The sequence below is a fragment of the Pediculus humanus genome, genomic scaffold (genome assembly GCF_000006295.1).
Source record: "Pediculus humanus corporis 1103172108318 genomic scaffold, whole genome shotgun sequence".
Classification (NCBI taxonomy): Eukaryota; Metazoa; Arthropoda; class Insecta; order Psocodea; family Pediculidae; genus Pediculus; species Pediculus humanus.
Genome location: NW_002987887.1, coordinates 166,371 through 185,790, shown reverse-complemented (window position 1 = coordinate 185,790; position 19,420 = coordinate 166,371). Strand labels below are relative to the sequence as shown.

At 29.0% G+C, this 19,420-nt stretch overlaps 3 protein-coding genes across 3 annotated transcripts; 1 reads left to right on the top strand and 2 right to left on the bottom strand.

Annotated features, from left to right (window-relative positions):
• Window positions 1-331: 331 nt before the first annotated feature.
• Window positions 332-1,680, top strand: Phum_PHUM601510 (deoxyribose-phosphate aldolase, putative; the record flags this gene model as incomplete). Its single annotated transcript, XM_002432754.1, has 6 exons — window positions 332-359; window positions 433-597; window positions 680-865; window positions 935-1,098; window positions 1,172-1,384; window positions 1,474-1,680. The coding sequence occupies 6 exons, from the start codon at window positions 332-334 to the stop codon at window positions 1,678-1,680; spliced, it is 963 nt and encodes a 320-aa protein (XP_002432799.1).
• Window positions 1,681-2,675: 995 nt separating this feature from the next.
• On the bottom strand, window positions 2,676-4,226 carry Phum_PHUM601500 (membrane-associated RING finger protein, putative; the record flags this gene model as incomplete). The annotated part of the gene is made up of 4 exons (XM_002432753.1): window positions 2,676-3,039; window positions 3,186-3,451; window positions 3,533-3,716; window positions 4,048-4,226. The coding sequence occupies 4 exons, from the start codon at window positions 4,224-4,226 to the stop codon at window positions 2,676-2,678; spliced, it is 993 nt and encodes a 330-aa protein (XP_002432798.1).
• Window positions 4,227-7,950: 3,724 nt separating this feature from the next.
• Window positions 7,951-11,235, bottom strand: Phum_PHUM601490 (protein FAM13A1, putative; the record flags this gene model as incomplete). Its single annotated transcript, XM_002432752.1, has 7 exons — window positions 7,951-8,182; window positions 8,278-8,549; window positions 8,634-8,849; window positions 8,927-9,159; window positions 9,247-9,386; window positions 9,482-9,660; window positions 10,060-11,235. The coding sequence occupies 7 exons, from the start codon at window positions 11,233-11,235 to the stop codon at window positions 7,951-7,953; spliced, it is 2,448 nt and encodes an 815-aa protein (XP_002432797.1).
• Between the last annotated feature and the right edge of the window lie 8,185 nt (window positions 11,236-19,420).

Sequence of the window (19,420 nt, the reverse complement as noted above, 5' to 3'; positions counted from 1 at the left end):
TTGTATCATTAAATGTTATTAAATTTTTTTATTTTTATTTAACCCATTTCATTTGCCTTTCATTTTTTCCTAAAAATGTTAGGATGAATTTTTTATATTGCAAAATATTTTTACATTCTCTAAGTACTGTTACACAAACTTTAAAAAGTTTAAAATTTAATTTAGAATTAGAAAAAAATAATAATAATAATAATTTTAATTCAGTAAAGAAACAAAATAAATTCTTATTAATTATATATACGAGATAAAATCATGGAGACGCTTTGAATAGAATCATAGTGATTAATCTCATCTCGCTAAATAAGAAAATTAAAATAAATATTTTAATACCATGGATAACAATTTAGGTTGGGATTTAGGTAATTTTTATTCGAGAAATTTTGAAAAAATGAAAAAATTTAAAATGATAATAAATATATATTTACGTTTTAGATTTAGGTTGGATTAATAGCGTTTCCATTAATGCTTGGTGTTTATATGATAGCGAAAGGGATGCATGGGAAGAATGTTATAAATTAAATGGTATCTATAAAGCAGCATGGCTGTTAAAAGCAGTTTCTTGTTTAGATCTCACAACATTATCTGGAGATGATACTTGTAAGTATTTATAAATTACAGTTAGTTTTGTGTCTTATAACTTTTCTTTTGAAGATTTCATTTTATTTTTTTATTTATGTAGGGAGCAATGTAAATAGATTAACAATAAAAGCTGTAAATCCTATACCATCAAAAATATTAAGTGCACTTGAATTTCCACAAAAAACATTTACCACAGCTGCTGTTTGTGTTTATCCCTCTAGAGTTACTGATGCAGTATCTACACTAAAAAAATTATCACTTGTCGAAGAATTTCCTGTTGCTGCTGGTAAATTGTTAATAATGGAACTTTTTTAAATTATTATCTCTATTATTCATTATTTTCTGTTAATTGTAGTTAGCACTGGTTTTCCTACTGGTCAGTTTTGTTTAGACTCTAGACTTCTTCAAATTGAAGATTGTTTAAAAAATGGTGCCAGTGAAATAGATGTGGTCATTGATCGTTCATTAGTTTTAACAAACGAATGGGAATTACTATACAAGGAGTTAAAGCTTATGAAGGTTTTAACAAGTTAAATTACATTGTTAAATTTCCTTTAATGGATATTTTTTATCAAACTTAAAAATATTTTAGGAAAAATGTGGGTCTGCAAAAATGAAAACAATATTGGCTGTTGGAGAATTAGGCAATTTTAGAAATGTATACAAAGCTAGTTTAGTTGCCATGATGGCCGGTTCAGATTTTATTAAAACATCGACAGGAAAAGAAACTATTAATGCTACCTTTCCATTAGGCACAGTCATGATGAGAGCCATAAGAGAATATTATACGAAAACAAATTATAAAGTAAAATTATTCATAACAAAAATATAATTATTTTTATTATTAATAATAATAATAATAAATTAAATTTTTGTCATTTAAATTAATTTTAGGTTGGTTTTAAAGCTGCTGGAGGAATTAAAACATCCAATGATGCATTAAATTGGTTGGCATTAGCGAAAAAAGAATTGGGTGTAAAATGGCTTGATAAATCATTGTTTCGAATTGGTGCTTCTGGACTTTTACAAGATATAGAAAAGGAGTTATATTGTTTAACTTTTAATATGGTTCCATCACTAAATGAATTTACTTTGCCTTAAAAATAAAAAAATGTACAAAAGCATGTGTGAAAAAAGTTATTCAACTAGTTACATGTTTTTTTTTTAAATTTATAATTAAATTGATTTTCAAACTAAAAATACTCGAATCCTTTTTTTTTATGATTTCATTTTTACCCGAATATTAATGTCTACAAAGGTTAAATTACTTTGTAGAGAGAAATTTTAATTTTGTCATCTTTTAGGTCAATGGATCGCTTAATGTTACATCAACATTTTCTTTTTTTTTTAACAATGACTGATTGTCGACCATTATGATTCTAATTACAATTTAATTTTACAATAAAATTGTCTGCTTAGCATTGAATTAATTCAATAAATCAATTTAATATCAGTCCTAATTATCTACCATCAACGATTACTATTAAAATAATTTATCAAAATGAAATTATATCCTTGTAGTACAAAAATTTACATATAAAATGAAAGAGATCAAAATAATGATTTATTTATAAAGTCCAACATATTAATTTGATTTAAATTTACATAATAACAACATTAATATTATAAATTTTTTTTATTTATTTATACAAACTATTAATATTATTATTCTATTTTCATAATTATCTATTTAAATAATGACTAAATTTTAAAATGCCAGATTTTTTTTTATTTTCATGATAAAAAAAATTCAAGTCCCAGCAAGTAAATAAATTTTCTCGAAAAGAGAAATTATATAAAAAAAAAAAAAAAAAACCCCCGTTGGTTGCTTCAACTATAAAATTATTCACTTACTTTCATACACATTAATTATTAAAATAATAATAATAATAATAATTGACTTACCTAAATGATAATAAAATGAATTTGAAATTAAAATTATAATAAATGTTTTTTTTTTTTTTTTTTTTTTTTTTTTACATATGTCTATTATTTAATTCTTTCAAAATATCACCAGAATTAAATTTTATATATGTATATATATATATATATATAAAATTTTTATAGGCTTCTAAATACATAATAACTAATACATTCTATATATTTAAAAGTCCATATGTTTCTCCTTCATCTGATGATACATCAATTTCTTTTTTACAAATAACTTTTTCTTTCTCTCCAGTCTTTAAAACATCATTTTTATCACAGCCTACATTTAAACTACAATGTGTGCTAAGAACTTGTAAAGTCCTAAATTTTATGTCATTATTTTTTAATCCATCATCTTTACCATTTATGTCAGATGTAGATAAAAGCGAATGTGATGGAACATTAAGAATTGCCGAATTCGTTTTCGGACAAATGTATACTTGAGGGGGAGCTTCGATTTTAGATGATTGCAATTTTGAAAGGTCTGAAGGCAAAGCTGGTTTTTCTGGAGCATTCTGAATATAAATAATTCTAAAAATAATAATCATTCAATTCATAAAATTATTCATCAAGATATATGTCGAACATGATAAAACTCGAGAATAATAAATAAGTAAATAAATTCATGTGTCACCTATGAAAAAGTCTACATAAAATATTAATGTCAAATAACTGACCTGTTGTAAGCTTTCCACCTTTTGCAAAGGTTGACATAAGCTTTACACTGAATGTACATAAAAACAACACCGCCTGAGAAACCTATAGCCACGACAATTAGTTTGGTCCAAAATGGCCATTCTAACATTCCTCTTTCAAGCTCTTCTGCTGTTCTATCAATTAAAACATATAGTGACCAGGCAACACATGTTAATGCGACAGCATGAAAAGTTACACTGCAAAGAAGTTTTCTTTTCTCCAAAGGGGTCATCTGCAAACTTTCCCACTAAAAAAAATTACTTTTTTTAAGTAATGTAAACATCTTTACTTAAAAAAAAAATTTTTTTTTTAACTTATAGATTTTAACCTGATTAAATGCCTTAAGTTTAGAATGCATAATAAATTGGAACTTGCATAATTCACAGCATGTGATATCAGAACTTTTGATCCATTGTTGTAAACATTGCTGATGAACCCAACGAAGAGATCCCGAGCAATAACAAGGAGCAACAAGAGCATTGCCATTACTCTCTCCTTCACAATGACAAATTCTAATAATTAGAATTATAATTACTTCAGTGAAAAATTTACAAAATAACTACCAAAAATATAAAATCTTATTATATAAATTTAACAAATCATTTGTGATTATCACATAAACACGATTTGATTCACATTTTTTTACGTTTTGAGTGTATCACAATTGTATTTAACAGTTCACTTTTTTTTTTTTTTAAATATGTTTAACTTTTTAAAATAATAAATAAAAAATAAATAAATAAAAACATTTAATACTTTTGATAAGAGTGAAATTTCTTATTTAAAACCTGACACCTAAAGTTTAAACATATAAAAATAAAAAGATTGAATTTATGAACTTACCTGCATATGTCTTGACCAGCTGATAAAGTTGATGTTTCAGATGGGCATCTCACAGAAGTATCTGAATGATCATTATTAACAACACTATTATCTATTTTCCATTTATCAACATGTTCCACCATTTCATTATTATATCTAGCTTGTGTACCTGGTGTTACTTTAATATTCTTTAATGGCATTTCAACCTGGCAAAGAGGAAGGATCCTCTTTCAGGCTTCATTTTTTTTTTTTTTTTTTTTTTTTAATCACTCTTGCTCCATTTAAAAAAACAATTTAATTTAAAAAAAAAAAAAAACAAAAAAAAAAAAAGTAAAAAAAAATATATAAAAAAATTAAAAAAGGAATTGGTTTAACAATTTGTGTGTCAAACTCTTGAATTTAATTATAATAAAATAAAATTTTTTGGCTCATTTATCGAAGCTTAAACAAGCAATCAAAGCTTTTTTTTTTGGCAAGAATATGGTAATTTATATAAATATGTTAAACCACATTATTATATTACTAAAAGTTCAATTATGCCTAATTAAAACATAATATATTTGTATTGTAGGTGAGGCCATTTTTAACTTCTGCTAAACCGACAGGATTTTTGCTTTCGTTTAATGATGTTTATATCTACATATATATATATAAATTTTTTTTCGGGAAATTTTTTATTTTAACGGTTTCAAAAATAAAAAATAAACTGTTAATGCCTTAATAATATTAGGCAATTTTAGTTTAAAAAACTTTTTTCTACATTGTTACATATTACTATGTCTTATCCTATAAACCAAACTGAACAAAATGAAATAAATTAAAATTTGATTAATTTAAATAAAAAAAAAACCAATAACAATTTAAATTCGTCATTTTTTTTCCCAGTAAATGTTAAAAATAAAAAAAAAGCAAAAGTTTTAAAAAAAAAATCGTTTATCTTAGTTTTAAAATTATTGTAAAATTTTGCTTTCGACAAGAGCCTTCATGTAAGTTTTAATTCTAAAGCCGTTGCTTCAGTTTGTTGCATCACTAGAAGAAAACAGTGATACTTAGAAGTTATAAAATAGGTTTAGTAGAATTTGCTGACTATGGAGGTAGATTTTTTTTTTTTTAATTTCAATTTAACATTAATTCACATCTAAAAAATAACACGTATTATTTAGTTCGAGTTTAATGTTAAATATAGTTATTAAATAAAATGACAGCATGGTCTCTTTTCGGCATTAGAATGTATACGTTATCAAAATGGCGGACAACAATTAATGACAATATCATTTCCATATTTGTTATTAGGACCAAAAAAAAGAAGAAGAACAAGAAGTTAATACCGAAGAAGAAAATCTGTCGGAAGAATTTTTAATTAAACATCCCCTACAAAATACGTGGACGTTATGGTACTACGAACTCGATAAATCAAAATCGTGGGGAGATAATCAACGGGAAATATTTAGTTTCGACACTATTGAGGACTTTTGGAGGTATTTTAATAATTTTAAAAATTTCATTTCAATACGAACAATGTCATGATTACTAATCGGATATAATTTTATATTTTAATTTATAATTAAATTGAATGGGAAAACTTTTCAATTGAAAATTTTTTTCTTTATGAATTACTTGGAAAAAAAAAAAAAATTTTTTTGATAACGGTATATAAAAGAAATATGTTTAATAAAAATATCATTTTGAGATATTTTTCTTTCTTTCTTTCTTTTAAAGCCCCAAAGTTATAAAATTTATTAGTTTTTTACCAAAATTTTAATCGCTTGAAATATGTAGTTGATGTATATTGTGAAAAATTACACATATGGAATGAAATTTTTTTTTTTTTTTTCAATTTCAGTTTATACAATAATATAAAAAGACCGAGTGAGCTTAAAGTCGGTTGTGATTATTCTTTGTTTAAAAAAGGAATAAAACCAATGTGGGAAGATTCGGCAAACAATCAAGGGGGTCGTTGGCTTATTAGTCTTGAAAAAAAGCAAAGAACATCAGATTTGGACAAATACTGGTTGGAAACTGTTAGTTTTTTTTATTTCTTTTTATTTTATTAGTTTCCCTCTCTCTCTCTCTCTCTGTTGTTATAAATTTTAATTTTCTTTTCTTAGATCTTGTGTATGATTGGTGAAGCATTCGATTCACATTCTGACGATATTTGTGGATCTGTTGTTAATATTAGATTCAAAAATGATAAAATTGGCCTTTGGACTGCTAACGGTCAACAAGCTCATTCTGTGATGGAAATTGGGTGAGTCTACGAATACCTTCTTACGAAACCTGAAAAAAAAAAAAAAAAAAAAAAAAGTTTTGTCATTAATTAATTAATTATTTAAATAATTTTAGGCGTAAATTGAAAGATCAATTAAAAATTCCTAAAAATGTCACTTTGGGATATCAAATACATAAAGATTCTGCAGCCAAATCAGGTTCAATAACAAAAAATTCATATGAAGTATAATAATAATAACAACAATAATAATAATATATATCTTCTTCATCGGCGTTTCCGTTTCCGTTTCCGTTTTTTTTTTTTTTTTTTTGCTTTAGTTATTTGTGTATATATAATAAGACTTTCCACCTCGTAAAAACCTGAAAAAAAAAACCTGGAAAAAAAAAATGAAAAGGTGTTTGTTTGTAAATAAAACCCCCCCCCCAATTAAAAAAAAAAAAAAAAATATTATATATATATATATTAATTACGTCAGTTGATATTTACTTTACGAATGAAAGATTATTTATTATTGTTTGACTCTCCTTATTGTGAAAATCTTATCGCACTGTTATTATTATTATTATTATTATTATTATTAGTAAGAAAATGAATATAATAATAATAATAATAATAAAAATTTATATTAATTTTTTTTTTTACGATTTGTGATTGATTGATTGATTGATAAAATAAAAAATTAAATAAAAAAAAAAAAATGAATTTCGTATATTCTTTCTTTTTATAAAGTGATAACGTGTTATCACACACACGCACGCGCACGTACGCGCAAACGTAAATTTAATGATAATAATGATAATGATAAAAGAAAGAAAGAAAATTTTTCCTCGTTTTTTTTTCTTATTAATTTTCCGGTTGATTGATTGATTGATTGCTTTATTCGAATGTTAAACTATGCAATTAAAAAAATTGTATGCATATTATTATTATTATTATTATTATTAATAGCTTTAATATTATTATTATTATTTATTTATTATTAATAACGATTAAAAAAATCATAAATTATATATATAATAATAATAATAATAATAAAAACAAAAAAAAAAAAATTTTTTTTTTTCATTCCCTGACATTTTGGGAATTTTTTTTCCTGGAAGTTCAGGAAATAATAATAATAATAATAATAATAATAATAATAATAATAATAATAATAATAATAATTAATTTTTTAAAAACGATGATTTTGTTTGTATATTGCTATGATAAATTGTTTTTAATATTAAAAAAAAAAAAAATAATTTTAATACAATAAATAAAAACAAAACAAAATTTTTTTATGATTCAAATAAAATCCTATACACACCCACGAATATCCCTCGTTTCCCCTCCTCCTCCTCCTTCTCCCTCCCCTCTTCCCTCCCCCCACCAAAAAAACAAAACATTCGACGAATTCATCATTATCCCAATATATACAAAAACCCATTTCAAATCATAATTATTTATTTATTTATTTATTTAAATTATTTAAATTATTTATTTATTTATATATAAACGTACATAATTAAATATTTTATTTATCTATTTATTTAATAACAAAAATTAAATTAACAAAAAACAAAAATAAAATAAAATAAAATAAAAAAATTTATTTTCCTGATTTTAATAAATAATAAATAATAAAAATAAAAAACAATCATTATCATCATTATTATCAATTATTAATTATCATTAATTATCATTATTATTATCAATTAACAAGAATTTCTTTTGACGCAACTTTTTTTCGCTACCAACGCATCCAAAAGCCTCAATTTGGCTTTTATTTGTTTATAATTCGCGTATATTCCATCCACGATTATTTTGTCTTGTTTTTGAACTCGACGACCCGCCACGGATTGAAATGATTCTTCAAATTCTTTTAAACTCCTCCTCAATTTTTTCTTCTCTTCTCTCGCACGTTTCTGTTGTTCGAGCAATTGAGACCTTTTTAATAAAATAATAATTATTGATAAGCGAGAGAGAGAGAGAGAGAGAGAGGGAGACAAACAAACAAACAAACAAACGCAAAAAAAACTTACAGTGGAAGCGCGTGAAGATTTTCGACCAAAGAATCCGAACTCGATGAACTGTTACGACTTTCCTCCAACTTTTGTTCTTCTTCTTCTTCTTGCTGTTGTTCTTGAGGTTTTAAAAACGATTCCTCCATGGCTAATGACACGTTCAAACCCTCAGGAGCCGAAAGTGTTCCCTCACCCAAATCCGCGGAAGTCGACGAAGGTGAATTTGTAAATTCCATCGCTTCGTGTTCAAGTATCGTCGCCAATTCTCCCGTGCTGTTGTTTAATTTGACCTTAAATTAAAAAAAATTTTGTTGTAATTTCACTTCACCGTCGGTAAACAAACAACAACAACAACAGCAGCAACAGCAACTCACTCCCGAATTTCGTATGACCAATCTTTTGAGGGACCTGTATCTCTGATATAGGGGACGCACCAAATCTCTGTCCTCTTTCGTTACCGGACGTCCGAAAACGTTTTCCAAATGCAACAAAGCTTTTTGCACCGCCAATTTTTCCTCCAGCAAATCTCCCCTGTTCATTTCCGTTATTTCGCTTGATCTTCCGGCTTGCTGTCGTTTTTCTTGCAATCTCTGATAAAAAGATTCCGTATAAAAAAAAAATTGTAAAACCCACGACAAAGACACAAAAGAAAGAAATTTTTTAATACTTTTTCAACTTCCTGTAGGACTTCCATCATTGTTTTGTTAGTTTTTGAATGTTTGTGGCTCGACGTCATCGACGTCGACGATGACGACGATGATGACGACAACGTTCCATTTTGTTGCAAACAAGTTGACGAAGAAGATGAAGTTGAAAAATTTTCCAGAGATGTTAAAAAACTTAATTGCTGTTGTTGTTTCGGCGTCGACGATTTTTCCTCCATCGATTCTTCTCGATATTCTAAACAAAAAAAAAAAAAAATTCCTGTCGTAAATCACGACGACGACGACAACGACAGCAACAACAACCATCTCGTTGACTACTTACGCTTTAATTGTGCTCTTAATTTGTTCAGATCCGAACACATTTTTTTTATGTCTTTGTTTGCCATTTTATCCGCTTGAGAAGGCCTGTACCCGAATTCTTCTTGAAAACCTTCTTCGTATCTTTTCAAATGTCTTTTTATGCTGCAACAGACAACAACAAACAACAACAACAACAATAACAATAACAAACTTTGTTCTTCTTTTTTGTTTGGGATCCAATCGATCCCGCTACTCACCTGCTTATTTGTTTCGTCAATTTCCTTTCTTGCGTATCGTAATTTCCACCCTTTCCGTGTCTCGCGTTGTGCTCTCTGGGAGGTGAGGGCGGCACGCTCGGATCAGTGTCCATCAATCTCATGACCAAAGAATTTCTTGGCGATATTAAAACTTCGATGGAAGGACTTTCAGGTTCGTCCTTAACGAAAACAAAATAAATTACATTAAAAATTTTGTATAACGTTTTAGCCCATTGCTCTTTCTCGCCCAAAAAGCAAACATGGGTGAATGGGTGCTGCATGAAGGAGGGAGGGAACGGGGGGGGGGGAAATTCAGGCAAAGTTCCAAAAGGGGAAAAGGAAACAAAATAAAAATAAAGGGACAAACAAAGGGGGGGGTCAATCATTCAATGAATGAATGCGTCGACTCAAAATAACTCTTGGAAAAAAAAAAATAAAAGAAAAATTAAAGCCAAAATCTGGGTTCCTGGCAAGCGAACATGTCGCGCAACTGACGACACGTTCGAGCCAAAAAGATAAGACAAGTTTTGACCACTTTTAGGATTGTAGGCGACGACGTGGTTGCAGATTCAACTCACCTCGGGTGATAAAACTTTTGCACGGCTCGTTATGGGTTCGCTTCCTTCCATTTGCTTGTGCAACGTTGAAATGTCCAAAGCGGGGGGTGAAGAGGATTCTTCCGGAGACGGAGATGAATCTCTTTCGGAAAATGATTTCGAACCCACGACGTCCGGCGATGATGACGAGGACGACGAGGACGACGACGACGAAGTCGATGCCTTTTCTTTTAGTGTGGAGCCTTTAAACGATGGGGGTCCGGGAGTAGGTATCGAATCTCCCATTTCCATTTTTTTCTTCGAACCTTTTATCCTTTTCCTCGTCATGTTTCTTCGTGCCCGCGTGGGAACGACCGCTCTCGAAAACCTTTCGCAGCTCCTTATTTTCTCGTGTTCCAATTCTTCCGCGTTGTGAAACATGTCGTCGACGCGGAAAACGTTTCTCTTGTAATTAACGTTCGACTCGTTGTAATCGTAATTAATTTTTTCTTTTTCCTTCTTGTTGTTTTTCGATGACGGAGGATGAACGGGAGGAGATTGAATCCCGTTGATTTCCTGTAGGACTCGAACTCTTGAAAAATCCTCGTGACTGCTCACTCTTCTCATATTCGAATCCTTTTTTCCTTTTTCCCCCCCATCATGACCATCATCACGGTCATCTATCATCTCCGATCTTTCTTCCGAATTTGATCTAATCACTTTGTTTTCCTGCTTGATGGAACCCTCGCTGTCCAACCTTTCTTTTCGCTTTCTCGGTTTTAATATTATTTCCGTCGCGGCGGATGATGGCTGCTGTTGCTGCTGCTGTCCCAGCTGCTGCTGCTGCTGTTGATGATGTTCATTTTGACACGATGTTTCCTCGTCCGTCGCATCTTTCATTTTGATTTTGACCGTGTTTTTCGTCAGGTATATCGACAATTCGTTTTTATTCGGTATGTTTTCCGCGTCCATTTTTTCATTGAATCTTTGCCTGCAACACGATTTCGTTTGCATTTCCTTTTTCATTTTAGACTTTTGAATTTCCTCTTCCAATTTCATGCTCGTGCGTTCGATATTCTTTTCGAAACCTTCTTTCTCGTAGTATTCCGTTTCGTTATCGTTGTACTCCAATTGACCTTTCGTCGACAATGAATGAACGGCGGAATCTTTTTTACTCCTTCGACCGAGCAATATCGTTGCCGTCAGTATTCTTTTCATTTTCGACAACCTGGATTCCTGTAACGAAAAAAAATTCCTTTAAATTTTAAAACTCCCGGGCGGGGGGGGAGGGAGAGAAGGAAGCGGGGAGGGTCTACTCGCAATCACGTTAACGTTGATAACAACGTCGAATGAATAATCGACTCATTCAAGTCGATCGTTTTATAATAAGTTACCGCGGTAAAAATTTCATTGAAAAACAAGTTTTCAACATTACAAAAAAAAAAAAACTTTTCGAAAAGATGACGAAGAAGAAGAAGAAAACAGACTACGAGTCTGCAATCGATTATTACGCAATATATGCAAAGTGTGTGAACAAACACTAACAACAAAAATACAAACGCGGAGAGAGAAAGAGAGAGAGAGAGAAAAAAAAACTTTTCTTTTTTTTTTTTCATTTTCCTTTTTTCGATTGTGTATCCGGAAAAACTCCTCCCCCTCCTCCTCCACGGCTTTTCCTCCGTTTTCTAATTTTTATTTTATTTTTTTTAATCGATCGAAAACACACAAAAAAAAAAAAAAAACATTAAAAATTTATGACGACAACCGCAACGGTTATTTTATTTTCTCTCTCTCTCTCTCTCTTTCTCTTTCCCTCTTCCTCTCTCTCTCTCTCTCTCTCTCTCTCTCTCTCTCTCTCTTTAAAAAAAGAAAAAAAAACCGAATACGATTCGAATACAAACGACATTAAAAAAATTAATTAATAACAATAACATTAACACAAAAATTTCCGGGCACCTTTAAAACTCTGTTGTTTTCACTGTTGCTGTTGCTCTTGATGATGATGATGATAACTACGACGACAGTAATTACACAACAAATAATTATTAATCACTACAAAAATAATTTTTTTTAAAGAAAAAAATCTTTTTCCGTTTTTGATCTGCTGTACGTAAACAACAGAAACGAAATAACAACAACAACAACAACAACAGCATCAACAACAACAAAAAACTTTTAAAAAAAACATCATCCTTGATTAGTTTAATTTTATTTGTTTTAATTTTTTTTTTTTTTTTTTTTAGAATAAAACAATAGTAATGATAATAATAATAATAATAATAATAATAATAATAAACCGTTATAATCAATCACGCTTGCGAAAAAAAAAAAAAATTTTTTTTTAATTATTGATCGGCAGCAACGTCTTTCTCGTGTTGGGAATTAATTATTTTTAATTTTTATTTTTTATTAATTCTGTGCTGTTGCTCCTATTGTTGTTCCTTCTATTTCTCGACACTTAATAATAATAATCGTCACTATCGCGTAACCTACGAATGATTTCTTTCGCGATAATCAATAATAATAATAATAATAATAATAATAATAATAATAATAATAAAAGACTTTATCACCGCGCGCCTTTATATGTCACTACAAAACACATTATTTGAATCAAGTTGGGGAAAATTTCGCTGTTGACGAGAAATAATAGTAATAATAAAAAAGTCCTCTTTTCGAGAGTGTTCTTCCTTTCAATGACGTCGTCGTCAACAAGGTGGCGGCTGCCCTGATAATGATGATGACAATAATAATGAAAAAAAAAAAAAAAAAAAATTATCGTAACGCGAAAATACAACGCGTGACGCGTGAAGGTAACTCAAAGGCTGCTGTTGTTGTTATTATCATTATCATTATCATCATCATCATCATCATCATCATCATCATCATCAATTATTATTATTATTATTATTATTAATTCGATGAGCAGAGTATAGAAATGAAATAATATAACGCGTATCCTCACAGCGAGAAAACATTAAAAAAAAAAAAAAAATGAATGAATGGGATTCGACGTCAATCATCGAAACAAACGGAAACAAACGGAGACAAACGCAACAACATGGCGAACCACTCAACAAACTCCAACAAACAATTTATTTTTTCGCATTTGACGTTTCTGCCACGTACATAATAAAACATACATAAAAATAAATTCAATTCTTAATTTTTTTTCAAAGTGTGACATTCTCTCTCTCTCTCTCTCCCACTCCTGATCCCTATCGAATGTGATTAAAAATAATCGAAATAAGGATAACGATAATAATAACAACAACAACAACAACAACAACAACAACAACAACAATAATAATAATAATAATAATAATAATGCATCATCGTTTATTTTTATTTTTTGTTTTCACCTTCGCTTTTTCGAAAAAAAAAAAAACTTCCGTTCAACTCTTTTTTTTTGTTGTTAATAAACAATATCACAAATGGAAAATAATATCAATGGCACGATTATATAAACACCTGATGACCGATATTAGATAAAAAATGTATATTTATCGATTTCGATAGATCGATCTCGATAAATCGATTCAATCTCGGTCAATTATCGAATAATGTAATAATAGGGAGTGCATGTTGAAAACTACCGGGCAATTACCTACGTTTCTTCTTCTTCTTCTATTCGTACGCAAAAAAGAGAGAGAGAGAGAGGGGGGGGGGAAAAAAAACAAACAAACGCCAACGATACTACAAACAACAAACGAACCGTTTTCTAATGTTATTCAACTTAATAAATAAATAAATAACTGATGCGCACACGTAAAAAAAATTTTTTTTTTAAACACAAGGTCGAAAAAACTTTAACCTGATTACGTTACGTCATTTATTTACAATCGTTAAACGGTTAACGCCGTTTTTTTTTTTTTTTTTTTTCTGCTTTTCTAAAAGTTGTTTCGAATTCGTTCGGTTGTTTTTCTCCCCTCTCTCTCCCTCTCTCCCTTTCCCCCCCTTTTTTTTAAATAAATGAAATCAAAACGAGAAGAAAAAAAATAAAAAATAAATGCATAATATAATATATGTTGTTTTACTTACCTTATCCGATGATGGCGGCGGAGGAGTGGTTGTTATTGAATTATCATCTTCGTCGAAAGCTGAACAAAAGGTAGGACGTCTCATAACTATGGCTTCACACTCGTCGTCTGCCCAGCAGCACTGCAAAAACAAAAAAAATTAAAAAACAAAGTCGACAAACCGAACGTTATAAAACAAACAAATTTTTCTATCGTTTTTATAATCGTTTAATCTCGAATACGTCGTCGTCATATCGATTTATCGATGGACCGGAAGTCGAAAGCCAAAAAAAAAAAAAAGGTACCTCCTGAAAATATCCGTTTCGAAACCGAAAGAGAGTAAAAAAAAAAAAAAAAAACAAAAAAACAAAAACAAAATGACGAATGCTATGGATGAACTGGAAATTTACTAATTTTATTCGTTGCCATGATAACATATTTAAAAAAAAAATGACAAAACTTTGCATTCTTTCCTCCATTATTTTTCCTCGGGGGGAAAGGGGAGGGGACTGCGCTCGGCTGGGAGGAGGGAAGGGAAGGGGAAAAATATTAAGCACCGAATGTCACCGCGAGAAAAATAAATTAAATAAACGAAAAATTACAATAATAATAATAATAATCGAAATGTGGGAGAAAAATTTTTCACGATTCGTATCGCGCAAACAAACAATCTTACAACCAGAACAACAAACAAATTTTAAAATAATAATAATAATAATAATAATAAAAAGGGGCATACTCACAATATAATCCCTTACTATAGTCCACAGAATGGAAAATATGACGGCCGTACTGGTATCACCGGAAAAAATACAATATTTAAAAAAAAAAACAATACGTAAAACCCGACGCGTTTTATACGCGTATGTAAAATAATAATAATAATAATAACGACCACGAAAGAAAGTAATCAATCAATCAATCAATCAATCGATCGATGATTTAGCACCATAAGATTCCAATATCACTTTTATCACTTTTACATAAAACAAAAAAAAAAAAAAAAAACTGTCGAGTTTTGTTTATTTATTAAACTTATTTCCACTCGCGATAATTTAACGATTGTTTTTTTTTTACATTCCCACTATTATTATTATTATTAATAATAAATTTAAAATCAGCAAAAATTATTATTATTATTATTATTTAATTAAAGCTCATACGATTATATATATATAAAATTTTCTTCTTCTTTTTTCTTCTTACACAAATAAATATATATATTATATGTATATGTATAAATATAAATATTTTTCGTAAATATATACACGTGTATAAACGTGTGTTTGTGTATGCGGTGAGTGAGTGCACGTGTGCGTGTAAATTTTTTTTTATATATGTATGTATTTTGGAGATCAGTTCCGCTTTTTAAATTACGTCAAATTCAAATTCAACTCTTCTCGATATAAATGTTTAAATTTTACGGCATGACAATGATTTGCATAAAAACAAACGACAACAATCAACAAATAACATCAACATAACAACAACAACAACAAATTTTCTTTTTTCTTCTTTTCCATGCGTATGAAATTTTCTTTTTCCCAACGTCGAGTTACATACATATACATATATTTTTTTTATATATACACACGCACACTTATTATTATTATTATTATTATTATTATTATTATTATTATTATTATTAACAAAAATATAATAATTTAAACTTTTTATGTTTTTTATGTTTGTGTTTTTGTTATGTACATAATACGAATTATTTACAACACGATTAATTGTTTCCTTTTGTACTTATATTTGCTGTTGAACTAAAGGTGTATATAAACAACCAACTTTTTGGTTTTCTCTTCTTCTTCTTCTCCTTTATTATTATTATTATTTTTTGGTAGTTTTTCCTTTTTCCGCAAAATTTCCTTTCGAGAAACTTTTCCTTCTTGTTTTCTTAAGTAGAACCACGAACGCGCGCGTAAAAATTTAAATAAATAAATAAACTGCGTTGTTGTTTTTCTTCTTCACCTTTGTTATTATTATTATTATTATTATTATTATTATTATTATTATTATTATTATATTATCATTGATGTAAAACCGCAAAACGAAAACATAAACAAAAACAACAACAACCGATCGATTAAATTAATTTTTTCTTCTGTTCGTTTGTTTGTTTACGTTTGTTTGTTTGTTTTCAAATTTTTCGCGACGTTTTTTCACGCGCGTACATACGTACGTACATATATATGTAAATAAATAATAACTTCCTTTTCTATTAAAATTTTATTTAATTGTCCTGGAAGAAGCGTTCGCAAACATATCCCGATCCCGGCACATTTTTATTTCTCCTTCACCGACAATCTATTTATGGCTGCTTTAAAAAATGAGTTGACACCAATCTTAGAGTCAACATTGATCAGATGAATGTGTTAATGGTTCGAGTTACGAACCTTTACCAATCTTTCCCTCTCTGTCGCACACCTGGAAAAACAAAAAATAAAAAAATAATAAAAAATTTTTACATTAAAAATCCCATTTAAAAACCTCGCGACCTCGCGAAAAACTAAAACTAAAAACTAAATAAATTTTTTTTTTCAAAGACTAAACAACATAAAAAGACATTTTTAGGACTTGAAAAACCATAAAATGGGTTTAAAACATAAAAAACATAAAAAACATAAAACCAACATTTTTTGGCAAATAATGCAAAAAGAAATAAAGAAAAAATGGCGGTCCGTCCCAATGTTAAAACGCAATTTCACCTTTACTTGCTAAAATAATAATAATAATAATCTCATGCATTTTTATTTATTTATAACATTCGTAGTACGAAAATAAACATTATTATTATTATCATTATCATTACGGCTTCAATTTGGCAAAAGTTGAGAGAAAAAAAAAAAAAAAAAAAAAAAATTTCGGTACGAAAATGAAAATTCTTCGACTTTTAGATTGTCATCTCCTATCATCATCATCATCATCATCATCATTCGATTCGTCTTTTGTTTGTTTGGTTGTTTGTTTGTTTGTTCCAAGATCGACACAACTTCGACTTTAAACAAACCCTCTCACATTTAAGAGAGAGAGAGAGAGAGAGAGAGAGAGAGAGAGAGAGAGAGAGAATGATAATTCATTCATTTCAACTTCGCAGAAAGAAAACAAATCACTTTTTATTATTATTATTATTATTTTTTAATGGTAAAATTTTTATTTTCGTACTTTATTTAAAATCGTGACGTCATTTTTAAATAATGACATCACATCGTCGACTTTTATGCCCACGTATTTTTTTTTTTTCACCAAAAACGTCAAACGACCTTACTTACGACTAAACATTATTTATTTATTTATTTATTATTATTTATTTTTTCGTTTTAAATTTTCGATTCGGTTTGGAAAAAAAAAAATTTTTTTTTTCTTGTTGGATCCATTAAAAAAATATTTCCATGGAAGCGAAACGGATTTTCCAAACGAATCAACAAACGTTTTCCTCCTTTTCTCCGCCATTTTAAATTTTATTAAAAATCCAATCTCTCTCTCTCTCTCTCTCTCTCTCTTTCTGCGTTTCATTTTCCCTATTTTCGGTCGTATACCCACGCATTTTCCATCTGCGCGTCGTTTACATTTTTCACCTCTTAAAAATTATTATTATTATTATTATTATTATTTTTAATATGGTCGGTTTGTGTAGGGGGGAAAAAAAACCGGTTATTTCGAATTTAATCATTCGCGCGCAAAACGCAAACTGCGAATCGAGAAAATTCAAATTTCGAAAAAGAAAAGGAAGAAGAAGAAGCAGAAGACAAAAAAAAATCAAATTCGAAACCGAAAAGAGTCGAACGAAAACCCAAAAACGAAAAAAAAAAAAAAATTATCAATACGGGCGTAATAGATCCATCACGAATTTTCATCATCATCGTCATCATCATTATTATTATTAAATTCCCTTCGTCGCGTTGTCGTAAAATCGGTCGTAATCGATATAGGAATAATAATAATAATAATAATAATAATAATAATAATAATAATAATAATAATAATAATAATAATAATAATAATTTTTCATCGACAAACGCACACTTATTTATTTATTTGATGCCTTTCGAAAAAGGATTTCGAACTTTGCGTTTTGTTGAATGTCATTCAAGGTGGTTGATTCGTTTTCAATCGAATCAAACATTTCCTGTTTCTTCCACCCCTTCCCTTCCCTTCCCCTCCCCCCTCCCCAATCCGTGGAATCTCCCCACACCCAATTAAATTTTTTTTGCCGTGACGTATTTACTCGAAATATCAAATGACATAAAATTTTTTTTTTTTACATCACTTTTAAATTTTTTTCGCGGGCTTTTTTTTTCGAAAACCCCCCTTCTCCCCCCACTTGGGGGAGGGTACAACTCTAAAAATAATAAATCCTCACCCGATCACGAAAAATCAAAACCGAAACACGAATTTAACAAAAAATAAAAACTTTTAATAATCTGTGTTTAGTAAACGACAAACGAGGAGAGAACAACAACAACAACAACAACAATAACAATAACAACAACAAACAACAACGCACGTCGTAAACTTTTTGCGTCTTTCTTTTCTCTCTCTCTCTCTCTCTCTCTCTCTCTCTCTCTCTCTCTCTCTCTCTCTTTAATTTCTTATAAATTCATTTTTAAAAATAAATAAATAAAAAAATTAAATAAAAGTCAAAGTTGAAAATTTTCCCATTAAAAACCCATAATGACTTTTTTTTTTTTTTTTTTTTAACTGACGATGAATTTTTCTTCTGACACGACGACAACCAAAGTCGACTCGTATTAATTAACGAAATAACATTGGCAAAACAAAAAAAAAAAAAAAAAAAAAAAAAAAAAAAAAAAAAATTTACATAAAAATTAATTAGTGTTTGTCGTTTGATTCCTCTTGTGCGCAATATTCTTTTCTAAATCGAATAATCATCATCATTATTATTATTAAAAAATTTTTCCTTTTTCGAAGGGAGGAGGAGGAGGGAGGGAGGGAAGGGAGGGGTAAAAAAAACCGAATTCGCTGATTTATACGTGACAGGGAAAAAAAAATAACAATAATCATCATCATTTCAATAATTAATACGACGACGACGACGACGTGTACGATGATGTTGCGCAATAGAAAAAAAACTCATCGTTTGACCTTATTAACGAAAACGATCCGACATATTGTTTTCAGGTATCGGCAATATCAAAAGAAAACAAATACGATAATGTGACGACGACGACGACGACGCGTGCTATTTAAATTAATAATAATAATAATAATAAAACTGCGTTTTTGTTTTAAAATAAAAATCTTCCCTCATCTTCCTTACCGAAAAAAACAACCACAAACAACAAACAACAAACGTAACACAACAACACGGCAAAAAGGCGTGGTTCTAATTGGCATAATATAACAAAAAAAAAAAG